The sequence below is a fragment of the Cavia porcellus genome, unplaced genomic scaffold, assembly GCF_034190915.1.
Source record: "Cavia porcellus strain 051 isolate PalLab524CR breed Dunkin Hartley unplaced genomic scaffold, mCavPor4.1 scaffold_10, whole genome shotgun sequence".
Classification (NCBI taxonomy): domain Eukaryota; kingdom Metazoa; phylum Chordata; class Mammalia; order Rodentia; family Caviidae; genus Cavia; species Cavia porcellus.
In genome coordinates, this window is record NW_026947493.1 from 37,824,110 (window position 1) to 37,840,270 (window position 16,161).

At 37.1% G+C, this 16,161-nt stretch overlaps 1 protein-coding gene across 3 annotated transcripts in view; it reads right to left on the reverse strand.

The window, feature by feature from the left end:
* Dennd6a (DENN domain containing 6A) overlaps positions 1–16,161 on the reverse strand; it is a 77,554-nt gene that overhangs the window by 32,806 nt on the left and 28,587 nt on the right. Inside the window, exons 4-11 of one of the 3 annotated variants that reach the window (XM_063257333.1) lie at positions 13,879–13,991; positions 11,283–11,363; positions 9,547–9,652; positions 8,582–8,661; positions 6,460–6,522; positions 5,661–5,716; positions 967–1,089; positions 362–457 (exon numbers count right to left, since the gene is read on the reverse strand). In XM_063257333.1, the coding sequence (XP_063113403.1) occupies positions 362–457; positions 967–1,089; positions 5,661–5,716; positions 6,460–6,522; positions 8,582–8,661; positions 9,547–9,652; positions 11,283–11,363; positions 13,879–13,991 (718 nt within the window). The remainder of the gene's footprint in view (positions 1–361; positions 458–966; positions 1,090–5,660; positions 5,717–6,459; positions 6,523–8,581; positions 8,662–9,546; positions 9,653–11,282; positions 11,364–13,878; positions 13,992–16,161) is intronic. The other 2 variants (XM_063257334.1, XM_063257336.1) reach the window with 2 other exon arrangements.

Sequence of the window (16,161 nt, forward strand, 5' to 3'; positions counted from 1 at the left end):
GCACCTTCCTGGCAAGTACTAGGTCATGAGTTCAATCCCTAGTACCACAAACAAAACAAAACAAAACAAAACAAAAAACAGATTATTTTTCTGTTCTACAGATTGGAGAGATTTTATAATGACAATAGAATCAAAGTCTAATGATTATTAATGACAACACAAATTCCATTAACAAAATGACTGATAGAGAATATTCTAACTCTTTAAAATCTTAAGCTACTATCAGCAATTCACACCTTCTTTCATAAAATCTGCCAATAAGCTAAACATCTAAATTAAAATTTTATTACCAAAAATAATTCTAGATAATTTGGGTTATAAAGATAATACCTGGTCAATAAAAGTTATTCTGTTTACTCACGGAGCTTGAGTACGGGTAGTATATTCTTTGAATTCACTATCATGAATAGTGAAATAAGGTCGGAAATCACTGAAGTACTTTAATGGAGAAATACAGCTGTGGAATAGGAAAAATATGTAAAACAATGGACACAGAAATTAAAGGTCCTACTCTTTTAAGTGTGGACATCTATACAAACAGTAGGTAAGAAATGAGAGAACATATTTATTTCAGTGAATGGTATAGTCATTTTAGGGAACTAAAAAGACAAATAAATATGCAACATGAAATGGCATACAGAAGGACACGGATATAGGGCAGAAAATGACATGAAACTCTGGCTGTGCCATTCCCTAGCTATGTGCCTTTGATAGAATACTGGCCACGCATATTACTATTTATCAGGGGACATGTTCACATAAATGAATGAATGCTTGTCATGCAGGACACAGAGACATGGATCTGCCCTCATGGAACTAGTACTTCATTGTCCATAAGATGGTGCTCTAATAGCACTACCTTCTGATAGTACTGTTTTAGGGATTGATGGAACAATGCGTGGGGAAATACATCAGACACTGGAAAATGCCATTGACCTCTGACCATTAGGAACCATGCATACTCACTTCACAAGGGCCAGTACAGTCTCTGAAGATTCCGATGGTGATGGAGCCATCACCACGAGAGGCTCTCCCAACAGCACCAGCTCCCAAAGCATCTGACTATGAAGAAAAACTGGGCAGAAACACCTAAGAAGTGTTTACACAGAAATATTTTGTTATTTTCCCAATTCTGGTGTTTAAATTCCTACATGATTCTTTTTTTCTTTTTTAAGGAAAGGATTTACTCAACAAAAGCTCCAAGGGAGATGGAGAGGCCTGTTTGCCTCAAACACCATCTTCCCCTGTATGGGTGGACAAGGGCCTTTCATAGTAAGGAACAGCAGAGGGGATACAAAGATACAACGCAAATCACTTTTGTTTCATCACTTCTAGCCACCTTCAGTTCCTTGTCCCCTTCCTTACGGCCGGGCAACTATGCTCCATTCAGGTTCCCTTGTACTAATATCTGTATATATATTGTCACTTCTTTTAGGCTGAGGAAGATGCCGGTGGGTGTTGATTCCATGCTTCAGCAAGATGTCTGGGGAAGTTGCTTATCTCACACCTCCTTAGCACTGTGGGCCTTCAGAAGTGTAGACTCAAATGTCTGGGTTTCTTTGGGCAAGCCCTTTGCCCTGCTCAGAGTGTCAGGGGCCCCATTATGCATAGATGAGAAGCAGGTGTGTAGGTTTTTGCAAACTAGCAGCCTGGTTCCTCTTGTGTTTTGGTGGCAGGACTTCAAGCATGCTAAGTAAGCCTATCCCCCTACATAATTATTCTGAAAACTTCACATTGATGTAATTCTTTCTGCATTTTGTATTTTGATCTGGCATACAAATTACACATAGAGACAAGTTTCTTTTTATACATAAAAATATATATCAATTTGACTCATTCCAATTTTTATAAAATCATTTTTTGTTTCGGTTCTTTGGAGGGTTTTGTTGTTTTGTTTTGTTTTGTTGAGACAACGTCCTCATTTTGTCCCCAGGCTGGCTTCAAATTTAGAGCAATCCTCCTACCTTAGCATTCTTAATGCTGGGATTACAGTCATGCACCACCACACTCAACTCTTTCAAAATGAAATGCAACACTCGACACACAAAATAGCTGATGAATAATAAAAGTGTGCAACTGTTTGTTTGTTTGTGGGAGAGGGGTTTGAGACAAAATCTGGTTATGTAGTCCATGCTGGCCTTGGACTCTCAGCAATCGTTCTGCCTCAGGATGAGTACTGGGATTACTGGTATACAATAGCACGCCTGGCAGAAAAAGTGTAATTCTTAAACTGGTATACTATATGATAGATTTATTAATACTACTATGTTATGTTTCAATATCTACTCTAAATATTCTAAAGGGAACAAAAAAATTAAAAAATTTCCCAAGGGAGCACCTATGGGATATAGTACTACTGCACTAGGGATATAGCTCAGTAGTACAGTGCATGTGTAACATACAGGAGGCTCTGGATTTGATCCCCAGCATGCAGAGATTAAAGATAAGAGACTAAAGATAGAGACAGATGAAGGAGGGACTTTTTAAAAAATAGTTAAAAGCAGTATTAAGGAGGAAAAAGCAAAACAAGAAATTTAATCTATAACTGACCAATAAACATCAACTGAGACTCACTACTTTGGACCAGCAAAAACCAGATGCTTTTGATATTAAAGAATGACAATAACAAATCACTAGGAAGAGTGCTAATGATGTACAAAAGAATTACTTCCCAGCAGAACATAAAAAGAAGTTGTGTATTTTTATAGTGGCCCTGGAACTGAACGAAGCCACAACTCTACTAATACTTACTAGGGTTAGACATTTGGTAATTTTTACTTACTCAGTTATTATTCTCCTGGTTTGGTAACAATTTTTCCTAGCAGATTACAGGGGAGGAAAAACACCCTTAGCTGTTTGTGAAGATCATAACCAATCCAAAACAACTAAAAACACACACACTTAGGGCTAGCAGAGTGCTTGCCTTGCACACGGGAGACTCTAGATTTCATCCCCAGTGCAAAACCAAACCAAGGGCCAGAAATACAGCTCAGTGGCGCAGCGCCTGCCTGACAAGCACAAGGTCCTGAGTTTGATTCATAGTAAAAAAACGAAAAACAAAAAATAAAACAAAACCCACATATGGGTTGTATCTAGATGTTCCCCCACCCAAAGCCACTCAGTCAGTCATAGGTGGGGCTTTTAGAATGTGTGACACTGGGATCAGTGCTAGGATCAAGGGCACTGGGATTGAAAATGTTGAGTGCTCCCCACCCTAAATAGCCTTGGTGAGATGTAAGGGATAAAAAGAACTGTGGTTGACCTTTGTTTCTTTGCTACCTCTGCCTGTCATGAACTGTTTCTGCTCTGCAATCCCTGTCTGTCATGCTATCCTGTCTTGAGGCCAGCCAATTATGATTGTTACTGAAATCCCTAAAATACTGTGAGCTAAATAAACTTTTCACTCTGTAACTCAGCAAGAAAAGTAATAGGACAACACACTAGAAAAATGAAAGTAACATTTAAATGCAAAAATATGCAACAAATCTGAGGTGGAAATTAGTAGAGTTACTTTTAACTAGTTGAAGACAAAAGGGAAATGTGAGGGAAGTGCTCCCCCAAGAAAACATGGCCAAGGATAAGGCCAAGGGTCTCTTCCTCAGCCTTTCCTAATTGAATTCTGAAGCAGAACAAGGCAAACATTTCTATCCTGAAGAAAAGAGAGCCATGTTGGTCCAGATGTACGTATCAGAGCTTTGTGTGACAAGTGGCCATCCTTGTGCCGGGGCCTGCTCTGGACCCTGGAGAACCTTGATGTGTAAGGTATATGGGTGGGGGTGATTCGGTTGGGGGGTACAAAGCCCAGGATGTATGTGCCGAGGAAGCACAGACAGATACCCCATATGTCATGTGAGAGCCACAGTGGGTTGAAGAAGTGTGAACACATCTGTCTGGCACAACATGTCCAAGCAGAGGAACAAAGTTATTACTATGGACGAGCAGTCTGGAATAAAGTGTGTAGGCACACAAGTGGAGGACAGAGGGCACTCACATGACACTGAGAGTCAGAGCTCAAAAGGGCAAAAATACCATCCACTTACAGAGGTGACCCAACGGGACATGGGAACCTGCATGGGAGGGGAAGATACCCACGTCGGGGTCAAGCACGCAGAGTAAAATCCCGAGTGGGATTACTGAGCAGAGTAAAGAGCAACACAATGCAGAAAGGGGGCCAGGTACAGAGTAAGAGAGCCAAGTAAGGGTAAGAAAGGCACCTGCATAAAGAACATGGCTGCAGCAGAGGGCATACTGGCTACTACAGGGTCTTAGAGCGAATCAATAAATAAAAATTAAAATAGGCAGCCTCTCAGAGAAAAGAAATAGAAATATGTAAAGGCAGAAAACCTAAAACAGACCATGTCATGCTGCACTGGAATCGAGGATATCAGTGTGAATTTATAACTTTCAATATGTGTCGATACAGAGCTAAATATGTGTGTATAATGACTGCTTACATGGACATGCTTTTACATGCACACACACACACACACCCTGATTCCACTAAGAGAGCCTAAAAGCAGTCAAACTTCCTAAGTGTTATCTGCCCTGCCAGTGAACACAAAGCCAAAATCACTTCATTCTCAAGTTCCAAGGCAGAGGCAGAAGGAAAGGAGAAGGTGTAACTGATGTGCCTCTCACTGCAGTGGAGCCAACAGCAATTATCACCAGGTAAAGTGTCCCAATCGTAAGAGGCCAAGGCAAGAGAACATCAGTGTCAACTAGTTCACAAAACTGACCTCAACTTAAAAATTAAACAAAAGAGCTATTTTTATGATCAAGAGACAGCTTGATCCACTGAATATTAGCATAATAAGTCTTGGCCTAATAAAAGGATCCCACCATCAACTCTATCTTGATATGCAACATCAGATGCCTTTCCAGTTATTGGCTCTTTGCTCTCAAGCTAAATCCTGGTATAAAAATATCAATTCAAAATTACTGGTGTACATTTAAACTCTCAGTCACACTTACATAAAATGTAAACTCTACATACAAAATAGATTATAAAATATTAATTTAATAATCAGATATTAAATGCTTAACAGTACTACTACTCTGAGACTATTTTTCAAGGTATATTTTTCTCATTTTTGAGGAAGAAGAACTAAAAAACAATATACCCTACTTTGAAAACAGTAATATGTAATTTGTATTCAAGAGAAGAGACACATTCTAATCAAATACTACCAAAACACAGGTAATTGGTAAAAAGGTGTAAAACTCATTCCTAGAAAATTTTTAATGATAATTTAATTTTATTTTATGCCCATCCCTCAAATTATTCCTTACTAAATGAAACATTACAATACCATCATTCTCTGACCAAAACAAAAAACATTTGTTTTTACCATGTAGTTCTCAAACCATAGTCAAACTTTCTTGTCAAAGTTCATAAAATCCAGTCAGGGATAATCATTGATTTTTTTTCCCCCTGAGATGGAATCTTGCTATGTAGTGCAGGCTGGCCTTGAACTCACTGAGCTCCGACTGGCCTTGAACTTGAAGTGACCCTCCTGCTCAGCTTCCAGGCACTGATCTTTCACCATGTAATATACTTTCACCCAACTTTTTCCACATCATCCATAAGAACACTCATTTTCTAACTAAATTACCAAGTAAGACAAAGCAAGACATAAAAGGTAGATAAAGTGGTTTTTTACCTGAAAAGATCCACCTCATGAACAGTAGGTAAAATAACAGATATGTGTGTATTTGCCTAAGAGATAAAAAGAAAAAATAATAGAAAAGATATCACTAAGGTATACAGAAACTAATTTTTAAAATATGCCTATCAAGTTCATGATCAATAAGCTATGTATCCCTATCAACCTTTTTTAAAGATTCATTTCCTGCAGGAGCAACCAGAAAGAGAAGTAGTCTTACAAATCTCCCTTAATACAGAACAAGACAGAAAAAACATAGATACCATGGATAAGGAAGGAATTATCCAGTAGTTAGATGTTAGATTAGTTCACAACCGTATGAAATACTGTCATTTAAACTAGTTGATATAAGTACAGGGGAAAAATCTTACTGCTCTCCATTTTTATTCGGTTTAAAACACAAAGGGAGTGCTAACATACCAATAAAACATTTCAACCCCACCCATGAGCAGATGTGGTTTTCAGAGAAAGCAAAGGGAATCATAATTACAAAAATCTTTGACAGTCTCCTAAAATCAGAAGTTTTCTGGCCACTTTTCTACAAAAAAAAGGCTTTACCAGAATTAAACCTTGCTGAAAAAATACCTTCCCTTTGTCCTAACAATTACAGTACAATTCTGGGTTCTCCAGTGTCTACTGGAGAAATAACAAGAAACAAAACAAAGTTTATTATCAATTCACTGGAAAATTACTTCACAGGGTATTTCAGTAATATCCAGAAATATATGACAAACTCAAGAAACCATATTTGCTAGTTTTAAAATTCTGCGATCATTTACCATGTTCTACATACTACCTGTTGAGTTAGCTGTGTTATTTGAGTAGGCCCAGGCTTGTCATGACATGTGGGAATCCGTACCTTAAAAAGATAAGAAATGATCTTTGGCTACAAATGAATGGGGGATCAGAGTACCCTATTCTGCTGCTATAAAGGTATGGTCAGCAATGCCTAAAAATATAACAGATTAGCCTGCCATAGTGGTGCACGCCTGTAACTCCAGCATGAGAGGCAATGGGACAGGAAGATCTTCACAGAGTTCGAGGCTAGTCTGAGTGCAGGGCCAGTCTGAACTACACAGCAAGACCCTATCTGAAACAAAGCAAAGCAAAGCAAAACAAAACAAAAACAACAGACAAAAACCCCATGTCAGATTAAAAAACTAAGGCTAAATTCATTTTTAATCACATCAAAAAGCACAAAGTCTTCATATTCACAAACACAGAGAAATCACTAACTTACTGAGACACAAATGTGCCAAAAAATATAAAAAGGACATCAACATAACACTGTTTTTTGTTTATTGTTCCAGTCTTTGCTTCATTAATATACACACACCCAAACACACCCCAAGCTTGCCAAACTTTTGGATAAATTCCACAGGAAACAAACCAGGGCTCTCAACTCAGGGCTATCAGTAAAACATCTGATGATTTCCCAAGGAAAAAAACAGATGACATAAAAAAATGAGCAAATCTAAAGAGAGAATACTGTAAAAAATAAGTCCGATTTGACAGTGATTGCAAAGTACTTAAAGTACACGCATATAAGGTCTAAGAGTAAAATGCTAATACATTAAACACATACACTCACACACACAAACACAGCAACAGCCACCCACAAAATAACCCTGACAGAGAATACCCTGGGAAGAACATGTTTGGATTGACATTACATGTTAAGATTATTTATGACTGCTGAGCACAGTGATGCATGCCTGTAATCTTAATACTTTGGAGGCTAGGGAAGAAAGATTGCTGCAAGTTCAAGGCCAGCCAGGACTATATAGTGAGTTCAAAGTTAGCCTGTGCTACACAGCAAGACTCAATGGCTTTCCTAATTTCCCTGGATTTTCAGTATTTCAAACTTAATTCTTCACGTAATCTGTTTCTGCTATCATTCATCCCTGAAGGTACTGCAGTTGTAGAATTCTAGGAGTTAGCATTTACATTCACTTGCATGACACAGGAATGACACTCCTGTGCAGACGGGATGCAGTAGGACTGCAGACCTGTGGAGCTATGTTACTGCTAGCTGTGTGAGGCAGGATGAATTCGGTATCTCTAATGCCTCACATCAATGGCAAACAAGTGAAAGAAGTAATACCGCTAAACGTTAGAAACGAAGAAAGCAGAACTCACCTGTGTGTTTCCCTGTAAGCTGTTCTATTTTATATTTTTAAAATTTTACTTATTTATTTAGAGAAAGGATCTAGCTATGTAGCCCAAGCTAGCCCTGAATTCACAGTGATCTTCCTGCCTCAGTTTCTCCAGTGCTGGGATCACAGGCACCATACCTAACTACAAAGCTGTTTTGTTGTTGTTGTTGTTGTTGTTTTGTCTTTTTTGAGATAGGGTCTCCCTATGCAGTTCAGGCTGGCCTTGAGCTTACTTTGTAACTCAGGCTGGTCTCAAATTTGCAACGATCCTCCCACCTCAACCTTTTGAGTGCTGGGATTACAGGCGTGAGCCACCACGCCCAGCTACAGAGCTGTTTTAAAAGGAGACAAATTGGGTCAGTTGTGGTGGTGCATGCCTACTGTCGCAGCACTCAGGATGCTAAGGCAGGAGGATCACTGAGAGTATGAGGCCAGCCTGAGCTACAGAGTAAGTTCAAGGCCAGCTTGAACTACACACTGAGACTCTGTCTCAAAAACACCAAAGAAAGAAAGAAAAAAGGGAGAGAATAGAATAGAACAGAGACAGCTATAAATCTGCGATGGCGAAGCCTTTGGAGTCGAGTACCCAAACTGCAACTCAAAACCTACCTATTCATTACAAAGTGCCAATGCTGCAATTAAACCTGAAGACTGAGATTTTAGTTTAGAAAACATAATTCATATGTTAACATCTTTTGTCTTGAATGAAAAGCACAGTAGCACACATGTCATAGGCTTGCCACCACTGTTGTCAGCTATTACCTTCATTACTACTCCCATAATAGGCAGGTGCAACGTTTTCCCTGGCACTGGGGCAGGCCATCTATCAACATCATTACATGCTGAAAAATACAACAAACATTTGCTTAGAATAAGTAAAAATATTAAAATATTAAAATGAGGCATTGGAAATTAGAACTTTACTTTCTGTAAAGCGGGAAAAATACACTGGTAAGAATACAAAGTAAAAGAAAAGCAATATGTGATGAAACATCTTACATTTCACTCAGAGAAACTTATGTTCTAGGTAGGACACGAATTGGCTAATACTTCTTTTCTTAGCAGTAATGAGGACTGAACCCAGGGCCTCACACATGGTAAGCAAGCACTCTAACCACCGAGCTCTATCCCCACTCTTTTTTTGTTGTTGTATTGTTGTGCTGTTTTGAGACAGGGTCTCACTGAGGTACCAACTTTCAATACTCCTGCTTTATCCTCCCATGTAAACAGGTTTACAGGCATGTGCCACCATGCATGGCAATAAAATTTTTGAACATGACAAACAAATAGGTTTAAAGGAAGTTTTTCTATTTATTTATTACTACTAAAATCAGCTGCAAATGAAAAGCCTGGGGTGGTGGCACATTCCTATAATCCAGTATTTAGAGGCTGAACCCTCAAGGAGGATCACTGCAATTTAGAGGCCAGACTGGACTACACAGTGAGTTCAACACCAGCCTGAAGTGAGACAATGTCTCAAAGCAAAACCAAAATTAATTAATCAATTAATTAAATTAGCTACAAATGCACATTACCCATCTATTTTGTTGGGGGTGATAACAACACATATTATTTTTGGTGTTTATAGGAAAAGAGGCCAAATAGTTTTGTATCTCTCCCTCCCTCATATAATCCTTAAATTATTCTCCAAATTTTTTAAGGTCAACTTTTTGATAAAAGTTTTAAAACTTCATAAAGCTATATAATTCATACAGTGTTTAACTTACCTGCTTCTAAATAAGGTTCATTCTTTTCAAAATACTCCGGTGCTATCTGTTTCAGCACAGTGTGAAAAAAATGAATGTAAGGTAGTTTGCTGATCAAAACCAATGACTAGGGGGAAAAAAAACAAACAAGTTTTAAAAATTATCTAATTATTACAATTTAAGTCTACCATTCACACCTTGCAAGAGCAATTACTAACTAAATTCAACAAAAAGTGTGGATTTTAAAATAAAAAGGCTTTTTACAATAATTAAAAGCAATCACAAAACCTCAGTTCTATCAAATGGAAAGGTAAACCTTATTACCACACTTTCAGACTATTAGGGCATATTCACTGACATCCCTGATCTTCAGGAAAAAGAATTACCTACAAACAGACTAATGTCATGAATAATTTTCACAGTCTAGCTATAGCTATCCACAACACAGCAATAATAGGGATTAGCCATAAAAATTCTTCCTATTAAGGAAAGAAGAAATTGTATGTTTTTCCCAAAGATCTATGACTATTATATTGTACTGTTCAACTGTCATGGCCATATTTTAGAAACTGTGATTTTATAGTTTGACCACTTAGGATTTAGAACATGCTAATTTATAAAACATTTTTCTCGGGGTGTGGTTCTGACGCAGCAGGATCACCGTGAGTTTGAGGTCTGCCTGGACTCATAAGTTCACGGCCAACTTGGGTTACAAAGTGAGATCCTGTCTCAAAATACAAAAAAAAAAAAAAAAGAAAAGAAAAGAAAAGCAACTTAAAAAAAAGTTTTTCTTGAAAGCTAGTCTTTATCTTTCTATCCAGCATCAATCAGTAGACAGGGCAAATTCTGGTTATAAATAGTAAAGTTCTGCTTGCTTGGATTGACTAGCATGTACTCATTTTTCTTTATTTCTTTTTAAAAGGCTGTACATTTAGAACAGAAACAATAATTGCTGAGGTGTTGATGAAGTGTATTTACTGGTTATATGAAAAAAGATACTGCAAACTTTATCAGTTATAACAATATTACAATCTAATTATTTTTTCAGTTATTCTAAAATGTCAATTAAGACTCTTCCATACAATAACTGGAAATTATCAGGGTTCTATAGCACAAAAATAGGAAAACTTCAACAATGCTTCAAAATCTAGGAACAAGCATGCACAATCTAAAACTGGGCGTGGTGGCACGTCTGTAATCCTAGCGCTCCGAAGGCTGAGGCAAGAGACTGCTGCAAACTTGAGGCCAGCCTGGTGTATACAGTGAGTTAACAGCCTGAACTACCCAGCAAGACGCTGTCTCTAAAAGAAAAAAAAAATGTGTAATCTTTAAAAATGCAGATAAAATAGTAAGTCTAGCACTTTTAAAGATAAAATACCTAAAATTTTAAAGATTTAAATGTTTCAATTTTTATTTCTTTTCTCTTCTTTTTTTTTTTTTTTTTTTTTTTTTTAAGTAATAGACCTTAAAAGCAGAATATATTTACCGGGGAAAGAAAGCTTCTGTCTGAGAAAGACAGAAGGGGTTTTGAGTATGCTGCGCTGTTTCTATTTTTCTAATCACAACGTGAAAATACTAAAAGCCGGCATGGTGGCACCTTTCTGTAATCCCAGCACTTGGGAGGCTGAAGCAGAAAGATTGTTGTAAGTTTGAGGCAGTCTGGGCTACAGAGTGAGCAGAAAGCCAGCCTGAACTGCATAGCAAAACCCTATCTCAAGAGACTAAATAAATACTTTATTAGTATATATGAAAATTACCTTCTGAAAGTAGCCTCTCTTAAGAGTTTTATCTCGAACTTGTCGAAAATATACATATCCATAAAAATAAGCAGGGTCTTTCTATAAAGGAAGTGACAAAATAAAAATGTTATTTTTCTGTATCTATCTTCATATATAAACACACACATATATACAGCCATTTTTTATTTTTATTGATTTATTTTTTGTCATTTTGAGACAGGGTCTTGCTATGCAGTTCAGGCAGGCCTTGAGCTCACTTTGTAGCCCAGGCTGGTCTTGAACTCATAACGATCCTCCTGCCTCAGCCTCCCGAGTGCTGGGATTACAAGCAAGTGCTGGAATTACAGGTGTGAGCCACCACACCCAGCATGACCATCTTTTAATATTAACATTAGGTTAACCCAAATCAAGATGTAAGGAACACACAAAGAACTAGTTATGCTTTTCTGTCAACAAACAATAATCATGACAGTAGTTGCAAATAAAAACCTACTAATTTGCCTAAAGATTAAAGACTTGAGGCTAACTGCATTTTACATCTTATCTTATATTCATTATTCATATCTAGAGTAGTTACTGAAGCTAGAAAAATGGGGCTGGGGATTTAGCTCAGCAGCGTAAACACCTTCCTTGAAAGCGTGCAATCGTGAGTTTGATCCCCAATACGGATTAAAAAAAAAACAACCAAATTCTGTATTTTCCCCAATGTTATATTTTGTAAAATTTCTTCTCTCTCTTTACAATTGTTTAGTCTTGAACTTGTCAGGGATGTAAGTGGTCAACCTTTACTAAAATGAGATGTCCTAATATAAAATTTCAAGAGAGAAAATAAAAGGCATTAAATGCCAATCTGAATTGTATGTACTAGTCAGTTATTATGTTAGTCCAATAATAATGACTTTCTAAGTGGTTTTTTTTTTTTCCTTTTTTTTGGTATTGGGGATCAAATTCACGACCTTGTGCTTGACAGGCAGGTATATATGCCACTGAGCTAAATCCCCAGGCCCCTCTAAGTGGTTTTTAACACACAATTTGAAAGGTAATCACACTCTAAAACCAATGGAGCTTTGAGATCCTAATGAAATAAACTTTGGTTTACTTTCTAATTTGATTGTTATTTCTTTAGAAAGTATTTATTAACCTCCTCCTTCAAAGGTATCATGTTCAGATAAGGAGATGTATACACCATGGTTCTTTAAGGAGATTATAGTCTGGGAAGGGTATAAAAGTACAAAAATGATTATTATGTATGAAGGGTAAGTTCCACAAAAAAAAAAAAAAACACAAATTGTTACAGGAAGGTCAAGAAAGAAGAGTAATGATTACAAGGAAGCAGCTAATTTTTAACTGGGTATTTAAGAATAGATATAATTTATACAAAGAAAAAGACACTGCAGATTTAGAGGGTCAAGAGTTTGAGCAAAAACAAGAAAACATAAGCTTCTTGAAGAAAAAGCACAAGTACACAAGAAGAAGGTGGAAACTGGAAAGATAAAGGGTCTTATTTATTTTGTTAGATTCAAGATAGTGAGGACAAGGGAACAGTACCATCACTAGCTCTTTACTCATGCAGCAGGTGCTCATCATTTTACACTCTGATTATTTTTAAACTATATATACTTTAGCTGGAAACACTTTGCAAGATCAAGTGCTTTGGAAAAGTAAGAATTGGAATGTCTTTGGGCAAATTTCTTATCCTCAATATCCCTCATTTCCCTCATCTATAAAAGGAACTCCCTCAGAGGACTGTGGGGAGGATTAATGTGGTGATATACCTACTAATACATACAAGACCTAGAACACAATGTGCCTAATAATAGCTATTATTATAACTGATTGGAAGAGAGTGTTCAAGAGACATTCCAAAGATAGAAACTTTGCTGAGAGAGGGTTCCTGCCCAAGCGGAACAGGAAGGTCAACTGTAAAAGCTGACTTCAAGCCAATGACATCATTTATACTGGATATGCTGACCGGACAGCAAGGTGGAAATGTTCCTCATGCAGTTAGAGACATAAGCAAGAATACCAAGGAGAGACACATACAGATTCTAAAATCATCTGAATGATTAAAACTGTTTCAAAAAACAGTAACTATAAACAAAGCTCATTAGAAAATCAAGAGGAAATAACTATACATTGTCATACAGTATAAGGGATCACCACAGGGAACAACTACTCCAACTCTGGAAGTATGGACTGCTTAGTGCCACCCCACCCCCACATCTAAACAAAGAATTATTTTTTTTTGGTACCAGGAATCGAACTCAGGACCTCACGCTTGCCAAGCAGGTGTTGTGCCACTGAGCTACATCCTAAAGCCCGAAACAAAGATTTATTAACAAAAGAAAACTATCTCAGCATTCTAATCCATTTCTATAATTCACAATGGCATTATATGTTTTAAGAACAATAACTTTATTCAGTCTCAATCATTTATAGGCTAAAACCTTGTCAGTTACATTCTCTTAAGAAATTAGGCTATATAATAAAGTAACAAAATAAAAGTAAAACAGTTCTGAATACTGTAAGAGGTAACTAAGAAAATGAGTTTTAATGTAGCATGTTCTAAGAGCTCCTTCTCCGCTGGACATGTTTCTATAACTACTTTTCCAACCTTTAAGTAAACTGGTAAATCTTTGTCAAATTGATCCAGAAGACAATGCAGTGACACCCTCCTCCCAGAAGACCGCCGAAATCTAAAACAAAACTGGGTATCTCCAAGACAACCTAGTGAAAACAAAAACGAAACAAAGTAAGGATAGTGTAGTAGGACATTTACTTATCTAGTTTCATCATTTTTAGAGCTAAAGGAATTCTACAAGGCATTAAACATATCCTGTCATGTTTTACAGAAGAGACCCTAAAAGTCCAAGTGCCTTGCTCAAAGCAGAAGCAAAGTCAGAAGTAAGACATGTACTAATTCATAAGTCTCTGATTTTCCTATTCCATTTTCCCCATGCAATTAAAAATTTTGGAATCTACCTAGCATAATAATGAACAAACCAAACCAAACATAAATCCATGTAGGTACCACAAAAAAGTTAAATCAACCACAGCTATATAGGCACACCCATATCTATAGCAGTACAGTCTGAAACAGCCAAATCTTGGAAATAGCCCAAATGCCCATCAACGATCAGTGGATAAAGAAGACGTGGGATTTTTACAAAATGGATTACTATTCTGCCATAAAGAAAGATAAGCTTGAGGCATTTCAAGATAAATGGATACACTTGAGACCACAGTCTTAAGTGAAATAAACCAGACACACACGTACAAATAAATGCCACCCTCTTTCTCTGGTGTGAGAAATCAAAAGTGTAAATAAGGGCCAACATATATAATAGATATTGTGAAATGGGAAGAAAATGTTCAAATGAAGAAGGAAACAAGGTAGGGAAGAGCAAGAAAGGAAGGAAGGGCAAAGAAAATGAGAAAAGAAGGAAAGAATGGAAACAAAGCTTTTGTAAATAAGGAGGGAAAGAGGGAGTAAAGGGAGGGTAGGAGAAGGGGGAAAAATCAAATTATATCTCATACAGGTACAAATTCCTTATGATGAATGTGATCACTATGTATATCTAAAATATACTAGCAAACAATTGAAAAAAGAAAAGCAGTAGTGTTTATAGATACATGACTGGATCGTAAATATATAAAGAAAAGAAATTGAGCATAATGCTACAGGACCTTAATCCCAGAATTCTGGAAGGCTGAAACAGGATTGCAAGTTCAAACTCACCCTAGGCTATTTAGCTCTTTAGCTTCTTTCTTTCTCTCATGTCTTTCTTTTTTTTTTTCTAAACAGTGTCTCACTATTTAAAAAAAGATTGGCCTTGAATTTACAGCGATCCTCCTGCATCTGCCTCCCAAGTGCTGGGATTACAGGCATATGCCACCATGTCCAGCTTTACTTAGCTTCTTAATGAGATTCTGTCTCAAAAATTTAAAAAGGGTTTGATGTACAATAGGACAGTGCAAAGGTTCTAGGCTCAGTCCCAAGGGGGTGGTGCTGGCAACAAACTTATACAATCAGTTTTGCAATTACACATAGGGGAAGAATGATGGGAGGACGTGCGTGGCACAAAGAGATTTTTGAGGTGTCGCCAAAATTCTACTTCTTGACCTTTAATATTTCACATGAAAAGCTCTTGTTTCATTGTTGTACTGGGGCCTTACCCGCCCTAGGAATGGGATCTACTACTAAGCTATGCCCTTAACCTAAAGAAATGTTCTTTTAAAAAGATATAATACAGGCAGGCATGGTGGTGCATGCCTATAATCCAAGTACTCTAGAGGCTGAGACTGGAGGATTGTCAGGAGTTCCGGGCCAGCCTGGGCCACACTGTGAGTTTGAGACCAATAAGAACTACAGAATGAAACCCATCTCAAAAAATAATAATAATAATAAAATTAAAAAAAAAATATATATATATATATATGAAGAAGACTCTAGGCCAAGGATTTAGCTCAGCAGCATAAGTGCCTGCCTGGCAAGTGCAAGGTTGTGAGTTAGATCCCTGGTACCACCCAAAAAAAAAAAAAAAAAAAAAAAAAAAGACTCTAAAACAGAGACCAAGAAATTAACTTTAATCATCTGAATTAAAAATGAATTTTTTAAAACCTTAGTAGTTTTAGTAAATCTCTTAAAATGTACATTTTAATTGTCAGGCAATAACTGTTAAAAAAAACTGTAAACTATAAAAATGTGTCCATCTAAAAACACATGAAAAAAAAACTCATGAAGGCCAGGGATATAGCTCTGGCACAGTACCTACCTGGCAAGCACGAGGTCATGAGATCAATCCCTGGTACCAAAATAAAAGAGCTACATACTGAGACTGTGTTTCAAAAAAAAAAAAATGAAGTAACATGTCATTCAAATTTTTCCCAGTTAGCC